General features: G+C 43.5%; 1 protein-coding gene across 1 annotated transcript in view; it reads right to left on the bottom strand.

The window, feature by feature from the left end:
• The window catches only part of lig1 (ligase I, DNA, ATP-dependent), a 74,417-nt gene that overhangs the window by 51,604 nt on the left and 3,112 nt on the right, over positions 1-19,701 (bottom strand). Inside the window, exons 3-16 of the mRNA XM_023964901.2 lie at positions 18,453-18,627; positions 16,079-16,244; positions 14,589-14,714; positions 8,500-8,838; positions 8,241-8,349; positions 5,445-5,531; positions 4,780-4,836; positions 4,092-4,150; positions 3,622-3,735; positions 3,340-3,506; positions 2,947-3,023; positions 2,755-2,846; positions 358-457; positions 136-221 (exon numbers count right to left, since the gene is read on the bottom strand). Coding sequence (XP_023820669.1) covers positions 136-221; positions 358-457; positions 2,755-2,846; positions 2,947-3,023; positions 3,340-3,506; positions 3,622-3,735; positions 4,092-4,150; positions 4,780-4,836; positions 5,445-5,531; positions 8,241-8,349; positions 8,500-8,838; positions 14,589-14,714; positions 16,079-16,244; positions 18,453-18,627 — 1,754 coding nt within the window. The remainder of the gene's footprint in view (positions 1-135; positions 222-357; positions 458-2,754; positions 2,847-2,946; positions 3,024-3,339; positions 3,507-3,621; positions 3,736-4,091; positions 4,151-4,779; positions 4,837-5,444; positions 5,532-8,240; positions 8,350-8,499; positions 8,839-14,588; positions 14,715-16,078; positions 16,245-18,452; positions 18,628-19,701) is intronic.

Genomic DNA, 19,701 nt, shown 5'->3' with positions numbered 1-19,701 from the left:
ATTGCTGCCTGATTTGAGTTTGGTGTTATCTTTCAGTGATAAATGACTTTGGAAAAAGCCAACTGGTCTCAATTGAACGGATCGATGAACACACACGTCATCAGATCCAGACGCGCATGTGGATTGGCTGCTTACCTGGAGTCAGCTTGCAGTGATTGGGGAGCTGGTCAATGCCCTCCTTTAGCAGAACGGGGAGGATGATGTCGTAATTGGGCATTTCGCTGCACGCAAAGTAAAGAGGAGGGGTTTGTGAGGGGAAACAAATCAATAGCTTCCAAACAGCGAGGGAGCAGGATGAGCAGAGGGGTAGGAGGGCAGTGGACGGAGGCGGGGCTGTCCCGTTTGAGCCTCACTTACCAGTACGTCTGCTTGAGAATGAGACTCTTCTCTTCGATCCAGGCCCGCCTGCTCTCGGCACTCATCCCCTTACTCGCATCGATCACAGCAGGAGGGAAATCTATGAAGCACCAGAGAAAAGAGCTTTTTTTAAACACACTGAATATTAAAATGTAACAAGACAATCTGATGACAAAATATCACCCCTGAAGGATACATATTTAAGAGTAAAATAAAAAAAACCTGAATCCTGCAAACACACAGCTTCAATGTAAAAAAGGGAAGGGTTTGCCAGTGTGTCAGGAGTTCTGGAAGGTCACATGATTCAATGACAGCCAGAAGTTCAGATCTCACTATGATTAAAAATGTATGAGACATGACAAGGCTCCATCTGCCTGGATTGATCTTTTAACAACTACAGCAGACAGAGGGGGCCATTTTTTATTTATTTACCTGCAGGTATGTTTAAAAAAAAAAATCTGGACTCTTTTCACTTTGACCATTAATTCATATTCAACCACTTATTCCCCGGTCCCCGAATTAACTCCTCGTTCGGCACTACTTAAGTGGTTACCAGGCAACAAGTTTTAATCAATAAGACTGCTGTCTGCGGCGTCGATGGCGACGGTTTGGCCGCCTCTGAAAGCAGGTGGAGTGAGGTGAGGCTGTGGAAATGCTCGCCGGCAGCTAATAAATTAGGCAACACGTTTGTTGGGAAATGAATGTGAAGTCAGGTTCACACACAAGGCTGCTGTTTCTCCTTCAACGGCAGGGTCTTATTCTAGCTCCAACACTCTCTAGGATGCAAATGGGATCTTCAGCTGTTGTCACGAGAGGAGAGAATATTTTATCGCTGAATTAACAAGTCCTACATATAAATAAAGCACCAAGATGCTCCTGACTTCTGTGGGAATATAAAGAGAGGTTAACACAACTCGTGTCACTGCAACTATTGATAGTGAGGATTCTGCCTTCTACAAAAGATTTAAACAAGTCAAGTGCAAAGATGCTAAAGAAATCTGGAGGAAATGTTTCTCCAAAGAGCATCAAAGCTTCTGGACTTCATTCAAGTTTAGACGGAGGAGGTTCATTGAATTTTAATGCAAACTAGACAAATGTTCGCCGCTTTCCTTTCTCTTTTAACGGCTAATGTGGCGTCACCCATCGCCAAAGTGAAAAACAAATCTATCTGTAGAAACGTGTAATGAAGGCTATTTATGAATCCATGGATAATAAACTTGGATGATTTATAGAAAAAACTAATAAACATACATTTTTTGAGGATTTGTAATATGTTATCAATAAATGGTAAAATGCTAGATACTTCTATAATGTTTCACTACATTCTTAGAAAGCCCTATCCCATTCACACACACACACGCACACACACACACACACACACACACACACACACACACACACACACACACACACACACACACACACACACACACACACACACACACACACACACACACACACACACACACACACACACACACACACACACACACACACACACACACACACACACACACACACACACACACACACACACACACACACACACACACACACACACACACACACACACACAGATGACGAAAAGTGTGAAAATGTTCATGTCTGTCTGAAAAAAAGTGTTGAAAGTGTGTAGTTTTATAGTCTTAAAACATCTGCAATTATTGTACACAAATAAAGATGACTACTTTACTGATGTCACCTTTAAATGAGGGAACACTGCATGCTGTTTAATAGCTTTACTTATAGGCCTTCTCCTGCATCTCACGACATTTTTTTAAACGACAAATTGTTGAAATGCATGGCCTTGAGGTCTATATTTGCTAATCTAGTTCACGTTGATGCACACAGGCATTTCACAGAGACTTCTGGAACATTTCCAGGGCAGTGGATTTGGAACTGTAGATGTGGACACCCCAACAAAATGACAAACAGACTGTATAACGCACAAACTGTAATAACAACAGCAAAACCAAACTCTGAAGTCAAACAATGAAGTTTGAGTTTAAACATCTTTTTTTGGTGATTTTCCTCATTATTTTTTTTAACACTGGAGGTGAATCGACACACTTTGAATGACTTTCCTTTGAGCGGGTCTTTAAAGGGTTAAAACAAGTCAGGGAACATCAACTAATCTTTGAACAAATGAAAGTGTATAACCTATGCAAAAAAGAAAAGAAAAGAAAACAGTGCAAAGGCTGTTTTGACATAATCACACAATCCTAACTGGATCTATGGTTCTATTTTAAAGTACATACCGGTACTCTAAAATGATAATGAACTTAACTTAAAGATAAGACTTCTACCTGTCATTATTATCCATTAGGAAGACTTAAAAAGACCTGTGCCGAAGGCGATGAAGAAAAGAGCAGACTGCGGCTAGCAGGAGGGGGTTACCTTGTCCAGGTGGGGTCAAGCAGACAGCTTGGCTCAGAGCAGAGAGCACGCTCTGCTCAGCAAGGCCGATCCTCAGCTTCCCAGCCAGAGACCTGTCCGTTCAAATGGAGGGAGTCAGTGTCCCCGCCCACCTGCACCTGCATCTGCAAACGCCGCCACAGCAGCAGCGGCTGAGCGAGAATCTCATTTTACCTGACGATGTAGCGGGCCTCTGAAAAGCGGCACGCCACAAAGAGGCCTTTGATGATGTCGATTTTCTTATTCATGGCCTGAGGCGGGCAGAGGGAAATTGAGATTCACAGACGAGCAGAAGGAGAAAAAGACGCAGAAAGACGGAGGTTACCAGCAAGTACAAACAGAGAAAACGGACACAGTAGCAAAGGAAACGGAAAAAGAAACTATTTGAACTGACGACTGATGACAATCTATAAAAATGCTAAAAATGAACTTCTACTGAAATAAAGGATTAAAAATGAATAATTTTATCTCCTTAATTCAACTGCTGTTTTACTTCATCTACAAGAGTGCTAACAGCTGTATTTTTTTTAGAGTACCTCCTAATTCAAAGGTCATTTTTCGGCTCACCGAGTTTCCACTCATGCTTGCAATTTCCTTCAGTTTCTTAAAAACGCTCCCCACTGTCAGGCTGGCAGGCTGGAACATCATCCGCTGGTTGCTACGGGAACTTTCAGCCACAAGGCCCAAATCTCCTTTCTCCTGGGCCTCTGCTTTGATTTTGTCCAACTGCCGTCCTGGAAACCAGACCTGGGCTTTACATCACCTCTATGGCTAATGAGCAGGCAGCCGCCACGCTGGAGACACCGGCCTAAGTTTAGGAGCAGGATGCAAAGCAGGTGGACTCCTCACCAGTTGCTTGGGCAACCGCTTTCATCAGCACCGTCTCCCCAACGCCGAGCTCCATCCCCAGGTAGGCTGGGCCCAGCTGGTTCAAGCACAGGTACACACAGCACAACAGGTCGTCTGGGAGAAAAACAACACAAGGGACAAAAGTTTAAAGGAAAAAGAGGAGAAAAGAGCCAAGAACACGCACCAAAGACTACAATCAGCCACACAAACACAACGTGAACGCAAGAACCCAAAAAAAAAAGCCCAGACACGCTCTGAAACAGCAGACACCCATAAGCACAGACGCTGCCACACACGGACATTCCCCAACACAATCACATCAGCATAAATATCAGCGGATCCCACAGGAACGCCCTCACACACACACACACACTTCCATGAGCAGCCTGGATTCATCATCTCTCTGATAGGATGGCTGGCAGCCAGCTGCCTGCATCAGCATGCATTATGGGAGATAAAACAGCATTTACCTGGAGAGAGCAGCAGCACGGAGCGAAACAGATTCGACAGAGTCTCAATGTTCCTCAGCCTGCAAAATGACAAAGGGGTGAGTCTGAGAGCGGGAGGACCGCCGAACGCCATTTCTAGGCCATCCAGTAACCACTGGCAGGGATGAAATGAGATTTGTCTGGAGGGTTTAATCATTAACGAGACCTTTAAGACAGATGAATAGGTTGTTTGAGAAATGCTGCACATCTGTTCTAGATAACAGCAAGTCACTGCCGGGGCATTTGTCATGCAAACCCCTGCAGATTCCCTTTTTTAAGTTGGTAAAGATGTTATTGATTTAGCGGCTGCAGACACCGTCTATAAATCTACTACTTGCTTTGATATAAAAGTGAGTAACTTCTTGGTTTAATCCTTTATCTCAAGAAGAACAAAAACGAAATAATTAAGTCAAAACCAAAAGTGTTCAAAAAGTTTTCTTCCCATCCTATAATTCTCACACTTTTCCGGTTTTTCTGTCTTAATCAGAAAATGGATCCAATTTTATACCTTTCACTTCCTCTAATTATATTCCACAAACTCCCAGCAGGAAGCCTGAAAAGTAGATTTTTTTCTTCCTGTGGCAGTCCTTTGGTGTCTGCTCCTCCTCTGAGCTGCAATCACTTCATCCCAAATGACTTCTCAAGCATTTCTTCCATATGGAGCTCTTACCTGCCAGAGTCCTCTTCAATTTTCTCAAAGGTGCGAGCCACTGCCAAGTACGGCACTCTGGAGAGGGATGAGCGCGCGTTTAGCAGACCAAGCATCTACAGCGACAAATTTTTACATTCACAGCAAGAAGCTGAGTCAACTGTTCGGAGCAAACGGTAATTAGAGCAACAGGAGGAGACGCTTTGATTTGGGGCTTTTTGAAGCTGACTTAAAATGGGAGCAAGAAGCAAGAAGACACTCTGCTATGGCAACATTTTCCTTCCACTGAATGAGTCTCTTTGGTTATCCCACATTAAACATGCACACTTATTTTAATGGATTAATTAAAGTAAAACAAATTAAAAGACGTAATTTAAAGTCAACATTTTGGCTTAAAGGAGCAGGTTTTATCAGGAAAATAAATCTGACAACTTCCTTCATCATTTTGTCACTCTGAAGCCTGATATTCAGAGGGTTAGAGGAAATTAAGGGCCAAAATCCACTTTTAAAAATCTTTTTAGTGTTTTATAATGTTAATGGTTATAGTTGACTCTAAAATGCTTAAGAAAAGAATGATTTAGACTTTAGCTAAATGCAAGAAAAAGAAAAAAGCATTTATAAAAATCAAAACGCTTCTACAAAATGTGCAAACTGCCTTCTGTGCATAAGCAGGAGCAGACACTGACTTCTGGCTGTGCTTCCAGCAGGCGTGGTCCACAGGGTGGTAGTTTGGCCTGGAGGGGTCAAACTCTGTTTGTCCTGGGGTGGAATCACTGCAAAGATGAGAGAAAACATGAAAAAAGAACAGAACAAATCAGCCAACAAAGATCTGCATGTTAAAAGACCGACTGATGAAAATGAGAATGAAAATGTTGTTGGGTCTTTTTTGGTTAATGGAGAACACATCTAAAGCTCAAAATTGCATTTCTGAGTATTTCTTTTTTGAAGCCTTTGTGAATCAGGACCAGACAAAAAAAACGACATCTGGCTGAAAACTTTATGGCTGGATATCTGTGACATCGTTAAAACGGGGTCCTACAAAACTGTTTTTTTGCATAAAAAAGGCATAATCATGATTAAAACCCCTGATCTGGTGGGAGTGCTTTTACTGTAGATCAAAAGATGATGGCAGAGGGACATTTTGTCTCAAACATTTAGGCTCTTCTAACTGTGGACATCCTTTTCTGTGTGCGCCGTTCTCCCTTTAAACAATAACGCATGAAAGCATCACGGGGGGGGGGGGGGGGGGGGGGGGGGGTAAGTACAGCTGTGAACTCCCTTCAGCATGCGCAGTCCGTCGCCCCTTCCACTGATGAAAAATAGTTAGGAGGATGAAAAATGCATTTCCTCCACAACTAAGAATAGTGTTGCTGGAATCGCCATCATGACCTCAAAATGACAAAGCAATTACATGCTGCTGCATCTGCTGTTGGTTATCAGAGACATAATAATAGTACCGAGAGATGCAGAAGGAAAAAGACGATGCAAAGGGTGAAATAAAACCGCTGCAGCTGGCTCGCCGCTTCCAGGCTACCAGTTTTTATTTGCCTGCAAATGTTTGATTTTTCGACTTAATTACTTGCTGAGCAGTAATTAAAAAAACCAGAAACACTAGCTTGATACTGCTGGTCTTCAAAACTGTAGTTTCCTGCAGGCAACAACACAGACGCGACCTCTAGGAGCAGCGCAGAGGCGCAAAAGGCCTTAGTGGTTGCTAGGTAAATAGATGTTTTCTCGTCCCTTTCATTTACGACAAACGTCCTGTTTGGGGGGGTTGGTAAGGGTCAACTCAGGTCCATATACGGCTGTAAGAACAGTGATTTGGGTGAAATGGAAAATTCATGTGATTTTTTTACAGCAGCAATTTCCCTCCAACACACAAAAAAAGTAAAAACGCCCCTTTGGAAGACGACTGACATGTATTCACATTAAATACTACATTTAGGTAATGGCTTCAACAAGAACTCAGCAAAATATCATTTCGGGTAAAACATTTTAATAGCACTGGTGGCTAAAATTTATTTGTGAATGACCTTCGAGCTGCCTGCGGACAGTTAAAAAACAAGGCGGCGAGGGCGGCGAGCAGTCAATTTGTGTCAAAAGAGAGGCGGCAGATGCAATTTCTGATGCGTGGATCGCGTCCGGTGTGAATGTTGCAGATGTGGCTGCGCTTTGATGAACTAACAAAAGAAAAGCATCCGTGTTCCACAGATTTGCACCATTTTCAATCCCTGAACTGTGGAAGTGGCAACATTTCAGTCCAAATTTCTAACTAGCAGCTAGCAGAACTTTACTTTGTGACTGAAAATTTTGTTCCAAAATGTCCAACATTTGATATTGAAACATGAATTTCCATTGAAACGTTACCATTTATTGCTCCAGTATGAGAAATCTGAAATCTTATACGTACTTGGGTCATTCTCTGTATATGGAAACTGGACTGAGTTAGTGCGACGTCAAAAACAGTTTACATCCGGCTCCAACAAAATGAAGACAATTCAGTCGCCTTTTTTTGCAATCTCACAGTCGCCGTGTTAGAGCCAGACACCTTCAGTAAGCAGTGATTGGTCCAAGTCGGTCTGAGTCAACGGTTCTCTGGCAGCCACTCTCACCAATGAGGAGTAGGCTTGGAGGAAAGCCACACCCCTACCACTTTATGGCGGGCCCAGGAGTCACTTTAAACATTCATTGTGAGAACCCATAGTTTTTTGGAGGCATCTGATTGGACAGTCTGTACCTTGAATATCATGGACTAAAGACAAAAAATGAGGGTCAAAAAGGACAGGTTAAAAAAGGGGGGGTGATGATTGAATAATAGGCGTTTATTTCTCTACAGAAGTCTTGGGAATTTAGCCTTTTGGAACCCACGGGTACTTCCTGTTTGTAATGCGGGGGGGGAGGGGTCACTTAGTCCAGTTCTGTTATGCAGTCATTGGACCAAAATCATTTCTAGCAGCTACACAAACTTTACAAATCTATGTGACAGATTTATTTATTTTAAATTTGCATAAAATAAATGCTTTTTCTTTTTAACGGCTTGTTTAAAAAATATATTTTTGGTGAATGTTTGTATTAATGTACTGATGTTTTGGGGTTTTAAGGTTGACAATTATTAACAGGGATATAAAATATCCTTTGGGCAAATTGCAGCAGGGCTTCTGATGTGCACTGGTTCCATGAAAGAAACAATAAATAAAAATGTAAACGTTAAAAATGACAGACCTGGCCCCCTGTATGTGCTGGGGCTGATTCAAGCATCATCTTCTACATTGTTTCTTTACATTCAGGTTACTTTGATAGAGCGGCAGCACAATGCATGGAGAGGTTTGATTTAAAATAATGACATCATCAGATATAGAAATCTTTCTTTAACACTCCGCCAAATAGATTTTTTTCATATTTGTTTTTACCACAGAGGTCAGAGGTTAACTTCATCTACACCTCATAGGATTTGGATGAAAATCCTGATTAGTGCGTTGTACCCTTTGGGTTCTTTACGGTCTTCCTCTGAGTTCTTCCTCATGGCACTCGTCTTCTTCTCTCCGTCACTCTTCTCTGGTTTCTCCGTCTTCGCTGCTGCTTTTCTGGGAGCTTTGAATGAGTGAAACAAAGGGAAAGGTGAGGCTGGAGCTGGGTGAGGTGATAGAATTACTTTCATCATGTTCCGCTGCTGATAAAGGCGCAGGACATTTCCAGACACGTCATTAATGAAAGCACAGAGCTATGCAAATTTCTCCTCACCAAAGAAACTGCTGATTGGAGCTTTCTTGGCCGCCTCCTTATCTTTCTGCTCCTTTGCGTCCTTCTGCTTTTTTTCCACGATTGGACTTTTTGGGCTCCCTTTTCCCTCTTGCGTCTCCTCTGTGGTGACCTTCTCAGGCCCTCGCTCATCAGACGTCTTCTGCTTTTCTTCCTTTTTCTCAGCTTTCTCTCCTCCCTCATCGGTGCTCTTTTCCTCTACCTCCTCCTCCTCCTCTTCTTTTTCTTTGGCCTTTTCTCCTTCTGCAGTCTTTTCGTTTTCTAGCAGCTCACCTGGGACGACAGCCGCTGCTTCTTCCTCCATGGGTTCATCCGTGTTCCCTGCATGGGGAGAGAGGAGATAAATACCAGCAGGTTGACTTGGTGCAAGTGTTTGTGCGTGTTTGTGTGTGTGTGTGTGTGCGCCCCCGTTTGAAGCCGCTTTTCAAAACAGCCTCCTTCAATAAATGCCAACAGTGTTATTTTGAGGCATTCTGTTCAGCAGACACAGACGGGCTGGAGAAGGAAATCTTATTGACAAACCTGCAGCCGTCTCCACAGACAGACGAGGTCGTGATCCAGACCCAGTGAAGACATCACACATCATAATAATGAAGGAGATTCACTGATCAATCAGTGCGGTCAGCGAGAGACCCGACAGCTTTGTCAAAGCCAGCAAAGCTTTGACAAGAAAGAAAAAAAAAGTGTATCCACTCTTTTGATTGTAATCAAACAAACCGGTTAAATTTGGTGACGCAAAAACACCAGGCGGGTATAATGTCTTATACATCTTGCTGACTGAGTTTTACTGTTTTTTTCCCCCCCCAGCGTGATGTTAAAGCTGCAGAGCAAATTTTATCACATCAAAGCCGGATTTGAACCAATAGAAAGCAGCATTTAAACTGCCCGGGGCATTTTGCAAGGAGCTAAAAGATTATTTCAGCCTGGAGTCCTCTGCTTCTCTATTCAGGTTCTGAGGTACGGCGTAGATTAGCCAAAATAATCTACTCAAGTGTGTCCCTTCAACCTAATGGTCCTTGCTGAAGTCCCACAGCTTCTGCACTGGTCGTGCAAAGTGCCATTTAGCTGCATAAGCTGAAAATCCCTTCATGTTTCACACATTAATGAGGTGTTTTTGTTCTAAGCTGAACCTCGAAGCACAAGACGTGTAAAACCATCAAGGATTTGCAGCTGCTTTATACTTGTTTATTCTGCAGTGACATCTGCACAGGTGTTCAAATGAATTCTACAGTTATTCATCCGTAAAGGTGGACGTTTTCTTGCAGGATCTGGATTCCAGAGCAGAGTTTACAGAAAAGGACCGTTAGCTGAGATCCTTGACGGGCCTGCCTGCATTCCAGAAAGTCATCTACATAAATAAATGTGACAAAAGACAGAACTCTCTCAAAAACTAAATTTCAATTTTAGAACGCAGAAGACTTGGTCTGCGGTTAACCGCCTGCTGGTTCATCACTGCAGTGATCAAAAATCCCACACCGTCACACCTCTAGTCCAGATCTAGTCCAGATCCAGTCTTGAACCTTATGTTTGGTCTGTATTTAGACTGTTGTCAAGGCGACTTTCCAGGGGGGTAATTCCAGGAAGCATGTTTAAACTAGCCTGACTTTAAGCCTGAACTCTGGCTGAAATCCGCCTGAACTTGCTTACTCTGGGTATGTCGGTTCCAAAAGACCGGATATGAGTTGGCGTAATTACGCTCCACTTGGTAACCCTGGGTTAATGCACGTGCACAGCAAGTACATAAAGACATACTCAATGGATCGCCGATTTCCGGAGTCACCATGGAAACGCGTCGTTAAAAAAAAAAGAGAGCGCTATACTCCAGTGACTGAGACGGAGTTAAAATGGCGGCGTATGAAGATTATACGCCCATCAAAAAAGTAACAAGGCTCATCAGCAAAAGAAAGTTTCTGCTTGGAGAAAAAGAACAGACAAAGTAAACGCAGAAGTTTCAATCTCATTTCTATTTTCATGTGACGCATGTATATTTATAACTTATCCAGTTTTGCCAACTTAAATGAATTACTTCTATTGGTAACAATTAATTGAGTTAAATTTATTCAACCTAATTTCTTACGTCTATAAAACTCAATAATTGTTAATACAACTCAAATTTACAAATTTATCTAACTAAATGTCATATTACTCCAATTCAATTCATAGTTTTTTCATCTTAATTTATTGTAATTCTTGAACTCTCATATGTCTAAATTTGAGCCGGCAGATATTCTCATTTTCATAACAATAAAAAGAAAGCAAACGATTATTCACAGCCAACAGTCTTTTACTGTCAATTTTCCAACATTGTTATAACATTGCTGAGCACTAGGGGTGCTATATAAACTCATCATCCTCTCCCTCCCTCTGACTCATGATGCAGAGACGTAAGCATAGTAGGACAAAATAACTCGGCAAAACACAGCAAAACACAGTAAAACAGCTAAACAACTAAACACATTTGGTCAAAAAAAAGCCACACTTAAACCCAAATCCGTCCAGACAGGCAAAGGGAATGGTATCCCACAATCCCTTGCGGTGCCGATCTAACAGCAGCACCAAAGTTACACCTACAAGTTGAATTAATGATTAATTGAATTAATTTGAATGAAAGTAAAATACCTGTCTGAAAACTACGTGTTATTTTTAAGCTAACTTAACTAAAAAAATGTTAACTTTATCTTAACTGAAGCAAATGATTAAGTTAGATCAAAGTAAAAAGTTTATTTTTCCAACATCCATATGTGGTCTTATCACCCTCTCATGGTGGAAAAAGTATTATCTGAGATTCTTCATCCACTAAATCATCTTCAAATGGACACGCCATGCTGCTTCACTTCTCTGACAACAAACTAACCTTCAACTAAACCTGCTCCAGACCAGGTTATGTTCAGAGCATGAGTTGCTATGGCAACTTGACATACCCTGAAACATACCTCTGTTTTTGGAACCGAAAACTGAGGTTATCAACTTCCTTAGCCTCAAACTTACCGTGGTAACTAGCATAACCTGCTTTCTGGAATACCCCCCTGTTCTGAACTAAAGCTTGTAAACAAAACCATGTGACTAAAGACCTCTTCACTCATTGGCCAGGATTTAGAGGGGGCGGGCCAAAGCAACTACAGGCAGAATTAATGGAAGTCCTGCACTTTTACTTCATTCAAACTTTATCTTTCTAAGTGTTTATGACATTTAGATTGTCAGGCAAACAGTGAGAAGCAATGTGTATCACACTAAAAGTTGTTCTGATGAGTCTGAATTCATCCAATCCCTTTTAAATTTGTTTATACTCTGAATTGAGCCGTTTTGACCATGAGGGTAACAGTCAGCACACATATAAATATTTACTTATTTTTTCCGGCATTGGGCGTAACCCGCACAAATGATTGGCGGTCAGGAGCAGCATCAGACACACACACTGCCAAATTACTTTTATTTTTATTTATTTTTAATACCCTCTGATGGATTTGAGCGTGGTTTAAGAGGGAAAAAACTATGAAATGAAGGACAATATAGATCGTAACGACCCAGCTGGTTCGTCTCTGTAGCAGGGAGGGCAGAGCCGAGCTGATAATTAGTTGGATTGGAGAACTGTCCGTGCCCCATACACAGCACGTCTGTAAACATTCTCAGAGAGAGAGAAGGAAGCAGAGGAGCACATGACATATTCTCCTCTCCGGCATCAACGCCCATATATTTGAACTAGAGGTAAGATCGGGCCTTAAAAATCCAGCCCGACCCGACTCAGGCCCGCGGGCATTAAAGCCGAACCCGGTCCGAACCCCACCAATTAACTAGATTTGCAGGCCCGAGCCTGAAGCAAACCCAAAATTTCAGTTTGTCCCATAGTATTTGTGGCAGAAGGAAACACAAGATTTCTTAAGGTTAAAATGTTTACATATTTTTATGATCATGATAAATGCATTTGCACAACGAAATAACGCTGGAACACAGAATAAGAGGCCTGACAAAGAGAGTGAAAGAGAGATCTCGATGCGCACTCGCTTCATTACGCGGAGAAATTCTGCAGCCGCGGTGGTGCATGTTTGCCTTTTCAGTTCCCCTGTCTTAAGTTTATCCTTGACTTCTTGCTGCTCCATATCAGGGATACCTAAACAAAATAGATGCGGGCTTGCGGAGGGAAGATTACATTCATGACACGTGCGCAGAGCTGCGGGTGGCCGGCGCCCCCCTCTTTCTGCCAGTTGCTGGACCACAGTGTGTGTCAATCAACGGTGGGCTGGTGACTGGTGGGATAGAGGGGGCGGGGTCTACCTGTGTGTGTGTGTGTGGGTGTGTGTGCGTTCGGTGAACGTTCTCTCTCTGAGTAAGAAGAAGCTGGCTGTGCCTTTCGGTTCGTGCGGTAACCGTTCTGACATACAGGATTAATAAAGAGCTGTTTGACAACCGCCCGCCTAAGGACCTTCTTTGCAGCCATTTCAATATATTTATTAAAAAAGTCAGCGAGAGAGAAGCCCGGCCCGAACCGACCCGAACGTAATGATTGTCATTAAGATTGTCGGGTTCTGACTCGGGCTCGGGCTTAAGATCTTACCTCTAATTTGAACACATCCCAAACAGCCAAACAGCATGGACCTCACTTCTGCTCACAATTCATGGTGAGGAACTTTAAACCCAAGATTCCCCACTTCCCATGAGTCTTAGGTGCTGAAGGCGGGGCTAACCCCCAGGTCGCCACAATGTAATGAGCCGCATGCTTATTGGCCCAGAGTCGCGTCTTCGCCACCACTGGCTTAATGTATCTTCTCCAGAACTTTTAAATGGGTCAGGAGCCTAAATGGTTCCTTAAAAAATAAAGGGGAAAACAAAAATACAAATTCTTTCCAGAAACAATACAGTGTGATGATGAGGCAGCATGACAGGGTGAAAGAATGTTGCTTTACTGTGGCAAAGATGCTTTGTTGACACATCAGTCTGCACTGCAGAGCTGTAGCCCCGCGTTCTCACACGCAGAAGTGAAATGGTAACAGTCATCGCCATCACGTTGCCCTTGTTTCAGAGCGTTGTACACATCACTCTGATCCATCAGGTCGCTAAACTAGAATCCATTGCTGTGAGGTTCTGCAGAACTTTAGCCGACATTGCCGACAGCATTTGCCTGGTGCTACATGCGTTAGCCGTTGTGCAGCTGCAGTGCTTCACTCGTTCTTATCTGAGCTGCTACAAAGCACCACAATCCGCGTTTTTCTATGATACTGACAGCAACATGGCACAGAGTTTTTGTTCGGTACCCATCCTAAGTATTTTTCTAAAACCACTAGTTCTTAGGGTGGCCATGATGCAGCGGTAGATTGCAGGTTTAAATCCCGCCTTGCACACCCATGTGTCGAAGTGTCCTTGGGCAAGACACTGAACCCCACCTTGCCTTTTGGTGGAAGGTTGGCGCCAGTGCTCGGCTGCCATCAGTGTGTGTGACTGTAAAGCCCTTACGGCCTTGTAGGTAGAAAAGCGTTATACAAGTACACACCATTTAGTTTTTCAAAAGTGTAACATTCGTGGAGCGAGCTCACAAAACGGCTTTACTTTACTGCTTGCACATTTTTGAACCAAATCATTGTGAAAATTGAATACATGGATCCCTGGCTTAGGCTGAACAAAACGGTATAACATACAATAGAAATGTGAGCATAGTTAACAGAAAAACTTTCCAAGGTTTTTACTAACACTTGCATAGACCTGTTTGTCACCCCCAGACAACCAAAAATAAAATGGTTGCTATGGAGACGAAACCCTCAACTCCATTTCTCTGCAAACTTTTCTGTGTGGAGTTTGCCTGTCACTATCATATTAGTGTTGCTATGGGCACATGCATGTTTAAACAAAGTGATTAAAAAGAAAAAGTCTCCGCCCCCTTTGACTTTTAACCCGCTTGAACAATGAAAAATACTGCAAGTCTTTCAAAGATCTAAAAAACATGGATTTCAGCATTTTTGCAAAAGTGATTTAGTGTTGAGGCCTTAAATTCTGCATCAAATGAAGGAGGATGTCGATTTAGCCGCTCTAACAGAGCATCAGGCCTGAGGAGACGCCTGCTATCAGAGGTGAATTCATACCTGCACTGCTGGTGCTGCTCTCCACGCGAGGCCGTTTGTGCTGCTGACCCGTCTCCTCTGCAGACTGCCCCTCTGCTTTCTCACTTCTGCCCTCCTCCAGCCTCCTCTTGGGAAACATCTTCCTCGCTGCAAGCATCAGGAGAAGCATTCCATTAAAAGAGGGAGGAGAATAAAGAGGAATGAAAACAGGACAAGTGGCCTTTTTCAGCAAAGTTACGGACGAAGACTGGAATCACAGATGTGTACTTTGTTAATGAAACTGCTCATTTAAAGCTGAAAGCCATCACGCAGCCGAGCAGCTAACGGTTCCAGTGTAATTTGCACTCATTGTTTGCAGCCATTCTTATTGAGGGCAGCGGCGGTTGTGGGTCCAGGACCGCCTCCGTAGTGCTTCCAGCAAACACAACTCTTGTTTCTCCTCCAGATTTCATAATGAAAGCATTAACCCGACACATTAAGACTGCAACCTCTCGTTAAATCGGGGTTTTTACTTTAATGTGATGCTTTCCTCGCAGCACACCTCTAATTGTGGCGACACAGTGGAAAAGCAGAGGAGAATGGGAGGATGAAACAAGGAGCTTTAAAAAGAGGAGATGGAAGGTGCTTTGCAAATGAAAACAAAGCAGTTGATTTCAAAAGCTCTTTAGCGTGTTTTGTCTCTTTAAGCCTGTGCAATACTCCTGTGATGAGGAAAAAACTAGAAGCACAAAGGTCTTCTTCAAAGCTTTGTCTCCATGCTGAGTGGAGATGCATGCATCTTAAGAACGAGCTAACAGCGAAGAAAGCTGCTCTTTTGCCGTCTCTTCCTGTGTGACTGAAATGCTCAAACCACCTGATTTGCAGTCATAAACGAGGGGGGGGGCACGTGTGTTCAGGTTACTTTGAAAGTCCACTGAAAGGAGGGAAACGGCAGCTGCGGTGTGAGGGCAGCCTCCCACCCTCTGCTGCTTCAGCAGAAACGGCTCGCCGCAAAGACAAAGCAGCTGGAATGTCTTTGTTTTCATTTTACGCATCCTTGCAGAGGTGAAGGGACATGAGCTCCAGGAGGACGACTCAGCAGACTGCATCACTGAGAAACTGTGATTCTGTTTGAGATTTGTTGACAAAAGAGCACGGAGTCGACAGATGAAACAAAATCAGCTCCAAAAAGATTCTGAGTAAATGAACTTTCTGCAGGTTTTATTACCCGAGTCCCCTCACAGTGACATTATCATTGGGCTTCTGCCAACCAGGCATCAGAAAAACAGCTCAGAGCAAGAAAATGTCTTTTTTTTAACTCTGTTGGTGTCAAATTTCTCAAAATGCTACAACTTTTTTACAGTTGGGTGAATCTAAAAAACATTAAAAAGGATGATGTGAATTTAATAGTTCCTTGGTTTCTGTTATATGGATGTGTAAAGTCACTGTTCATCTCCTATTCAAACAGAAGAATGGACCATCAGCCCAAACAGGGAAAGCATAGAACCGGTCAAACTAGATCAGACACTGACCAGTCTTGCGTTTGCTGATTCCCGACGGTGAGGTGGAGTCCGAGGTGCTGGGCGTTCCCGGTGAAGCCGAAGAGGCGGGAGTAGCTGGAGTAGCAGGGGTTGAGGGTGTGGTTGGAGCAGGTGGTGGGGACAGAGGGGTGGGAACTGCCTTGAACACATCGTCCTTCTACAAGACACAAAGAAGAGGCACAATCCAGCAATGATTTATCCCGTTTCTCGTGATCGTTACTCCATACTGAGCACATTATGTTGTAAAATAGCACTTCAGCTGCTGTGAACGTCACCGGAGACAAATCAGACAACAAACAGCTGCTGATCCAAAGATCTGTCCGATTCCGCCCTAAAAAGAAATATAAACTTGGAGCGTGTTAATTAACACCCCTCAGCTTTCAGAATGTGTTAAAACAATCTCGAGAGAACAGAACTTGCAAAGAAAAACAAAATAGCTCAGGAAATTTTGTCCACAGAGGAGCAGTTGGATACGGAGTTCCACATTCTATCAAAAGCAGGACAACATGGGAAATGGAAATTTGTATATAGCGCTTTACTACCGTCTTAGAAGGCCCAAAGCGCTTTACAGTCACAGTCCCATGCACACACACACACACACACACACACACACACACACACACATTGACACACTGGTGGCAGCTCCGCTGCTCAACACTGGGGCCAACCTTTAACAACCAGAGAAATGTGGGGTTCGGCATCTTGCTCAAGGACACTCAGACACATGGACAGGCAGGGTGGGAACCAAGCCTGCAATCCTCCAATCAGAGGTTCTACCGCTGCCCCACAGCCGACCAGCACCAAAGGTGATCCAAGAGATACAGTGAAGAAACCTCAATCATGGAGTCACTCCCAGAAGAAACAGAGAGTGAATGTAGCATAAAGTGTGAGCTGATAGAAACTCAGTTCACCTCCATCGCTCTTTTGGATCTAAAGGCTTCGTTTCATGCTCCAGTACAGGTGCTGCGGGTTCTTGGGTAGTACGGCCCGTGGAGGGGCTGCATTAAGGGGAGCAGGTGTGTTTTTCAGTTCATTGAGGCTCGTACTGTCACCTAAAGAGACGTAATGAAGTGAAGTATTTGTAAGATTAGTTGCATGCACCTGTGGGTGATGCCGCCGTACGGTGCCCTCACGCCACACTCTAGTCGATAGTAAGAGACGAGTACTGGCTCCTTATGTGGTCTGCAGGAGATATGCAAGTGTTCATAGAACACCAGCAGGAGAAAGAAATGTGACTGTAAGCAATGTCAAACGTGAACGTTCTACTGTTAACTTTAGAAGCAAACAAAACAAGCATTTATGGTGCTTAAATTATTTGAAAACAGCATTGTCCATTAAGTTCTGATAATAGACAACTTGAAGAGCATTATCCCTTGCGTGTTCTAGGATTTCCGAGGTGAAAAAGGTGTGGCTAACTAGCGCGGCTCTAGCTCAGTGAGTTTGGCTACTGTTTAAGTCGACTCAAAGTCAAAGACTGAGATGCTGAAGTTTAAGCCATCCTCAACTGCAGGAAACCTGGAGCCCATCTAGGATAAAAACATTAAGATATCTTTGAAATAGAAGAACTCCACTAAACTGTCACCAATGCCTCCATCACAGCAATGCTTCATCAACATTCCCAAATATGGTTGTTACAGGAAGTGGTTCTAATCGTTTTCTGATGCTAAAAAGTTGAATTAAGCAAAAGCAAATTCATCTGTGTTCAATTTTGTTGATGAAAATGTCAAACCTGCAATAAATCCAAACTCCAATTTGCTTAATGACACAGAGGAGGCGCCGTTCATATCAACCCTGATGATCTTTAGTGTATTTATCAACCTCATCTGAGGTCAGACGCCGGTGAGTCGGACTTGAGCGTTTTTTGGAGAGCCACAGAAGAGCAAGCGACCTTGTTGAACATTTGGCAGAGCGACTATTAAACACAAAAGACGAGCGAGCGATTAATTACAGACGGAGACAACGGTTTGGTTTGTGACCTGCATTTATCTCTGGCAGAGCCCGGCGTGTGATTGCACCTCGCTGCACATAAAGAAGCAGGGAGGCGGGCCCCGGTGACAAACGCCGCAGATCCATCACAGTCTCCTCACTGGCAGAGTAAATAATGAAGAAGTGTCAGCACGTCACAAACAAAGCCAGGGAGGAGATCAACAGGACTGTTTATCAAAACAACAGGTGGCTGAACGACAGCCAAAGCTCTAGGCTTTTTCACCGTGAGGCTTATTGACAAAAGTATTCAATCGAGTGATTCAGAGTCCACTCTAGTGTCTTAACCAACCACGTGACGCCACATAGGGATGCAGTCTTCTGCAGTCAGTTTTAATTCCTGGCAGACCTTTAAGGAGCACAGAGGAGACGTTCCCTTCACCTTTTCTGTTTTTGCAGGAGCTTTCCTTCCTCCTTGCTCCTCTGCTTGCTCCTTCACTAGCGGGGCCTCGTCTTCATCGCTGTCTACGATCTGACGGCAGCGTTTGCCACTCTTCTTGATGGGGGAATCCACTTCCTGCACACCATTCTGCACCTTGAGGGGGCTTTTGGCAATTCTAAAAATACAAAAATGAAAAAAACAGATGCAAGGTTGAGACGCTGCAGCCGCAGCGAGCTGGATTTATGGGGAGCTGTTGGAAAAGCAGAGCTGCAGAATGCCAAATTATGGTGGTAGAAAAGGTTCAGGGTCAATAGCAGAGTCATAAAAATCCATTAAAAATCCGTGCTGGGGTAATAAAAAATAGGTCAGAGCGGCGATGAGGAGATCATTACATCAAGTCAATTTAAGTCAGTTTTAAGGCCGCCTCTAAAGATTATGAAGTGCAGAAACAATGAAGACTTACCATCAAAGCAGAGGAGAGAAGCTCAACATCCTCATCTCTGTCCAGATTTTTCTGACAGTTAAATTTCTCTGATCCACTGAGATCTGTCAGTGAAACCTACACAGCAGTTACTGAGCTGTCCACCACAAACTCTGCTTTAACCCTGTGAGTCTCTGTAAACGCGCACAAGACGGGCTTTGGGCTTCTGCGATCAAAACTCTCACGTTCAAGCAAAGCGACTGTTTCTGGGCTCTACGCACAAAACCTGCAGCCAATGAAGGCGTGTTGCAAGGTAAACCATGTCAAACCTTGACCAATCAGAGACTCTGATATGATAGTGACGTATGCACGGTGTCCCTGGAATTCATGGAAGTACCAACCATTTGAAATTGATCTTGGAGGAGGAATTCATATTTGTGATTTGTGCCCGGCTGGAATTATGACACAAAGTTTTTCACTGTAAAAGAAAAAGTCTGGAGGAAGATCAGCGAGATTTGCCCCGCTTCAACATTTCACACCAGGCCTCTTAATACTATAGGAGGTGGACACGCGCTACTAAGCAGTAGAAAAAGCAGAAGTCCCTCCCTGCTTGTAGAGTGTGAACACTGTGGGCTATATGCATCACATGTCCAGCTTTAAAGGGAACAAACACTCCAGAGTGACTATATCACATGATCCGTTTTAAAAGGGAATTTCTGAGCATTTCAGGACGCTGTGACCGTCCAGGTCAACAGATTTTTACACAAGAGGCTTCCAATCGCATACCAGATGGGGTTTTACTCCTTTTACCTCCAGACTAATGATGAA

The sequence above is a fragment of the Oryzias latipes genome, chromosome 17 (assembly GCF_053564925.1).
Source record: "Oryzias latipes strain Hd-rR chromosome 17, Olatipes_Hd-rR_3.1".
Classification (NCBI taxonomy): domain Eukaryota; kingdom Metazoa; phylum Chordata; class Actinopteri; order Beloniformes; family Adrianichthyidae; genus Oryzias; species Oryzias latipes.
This window is presented reverse-complemented; position numbering and strand designations above follow the sequence as displayed.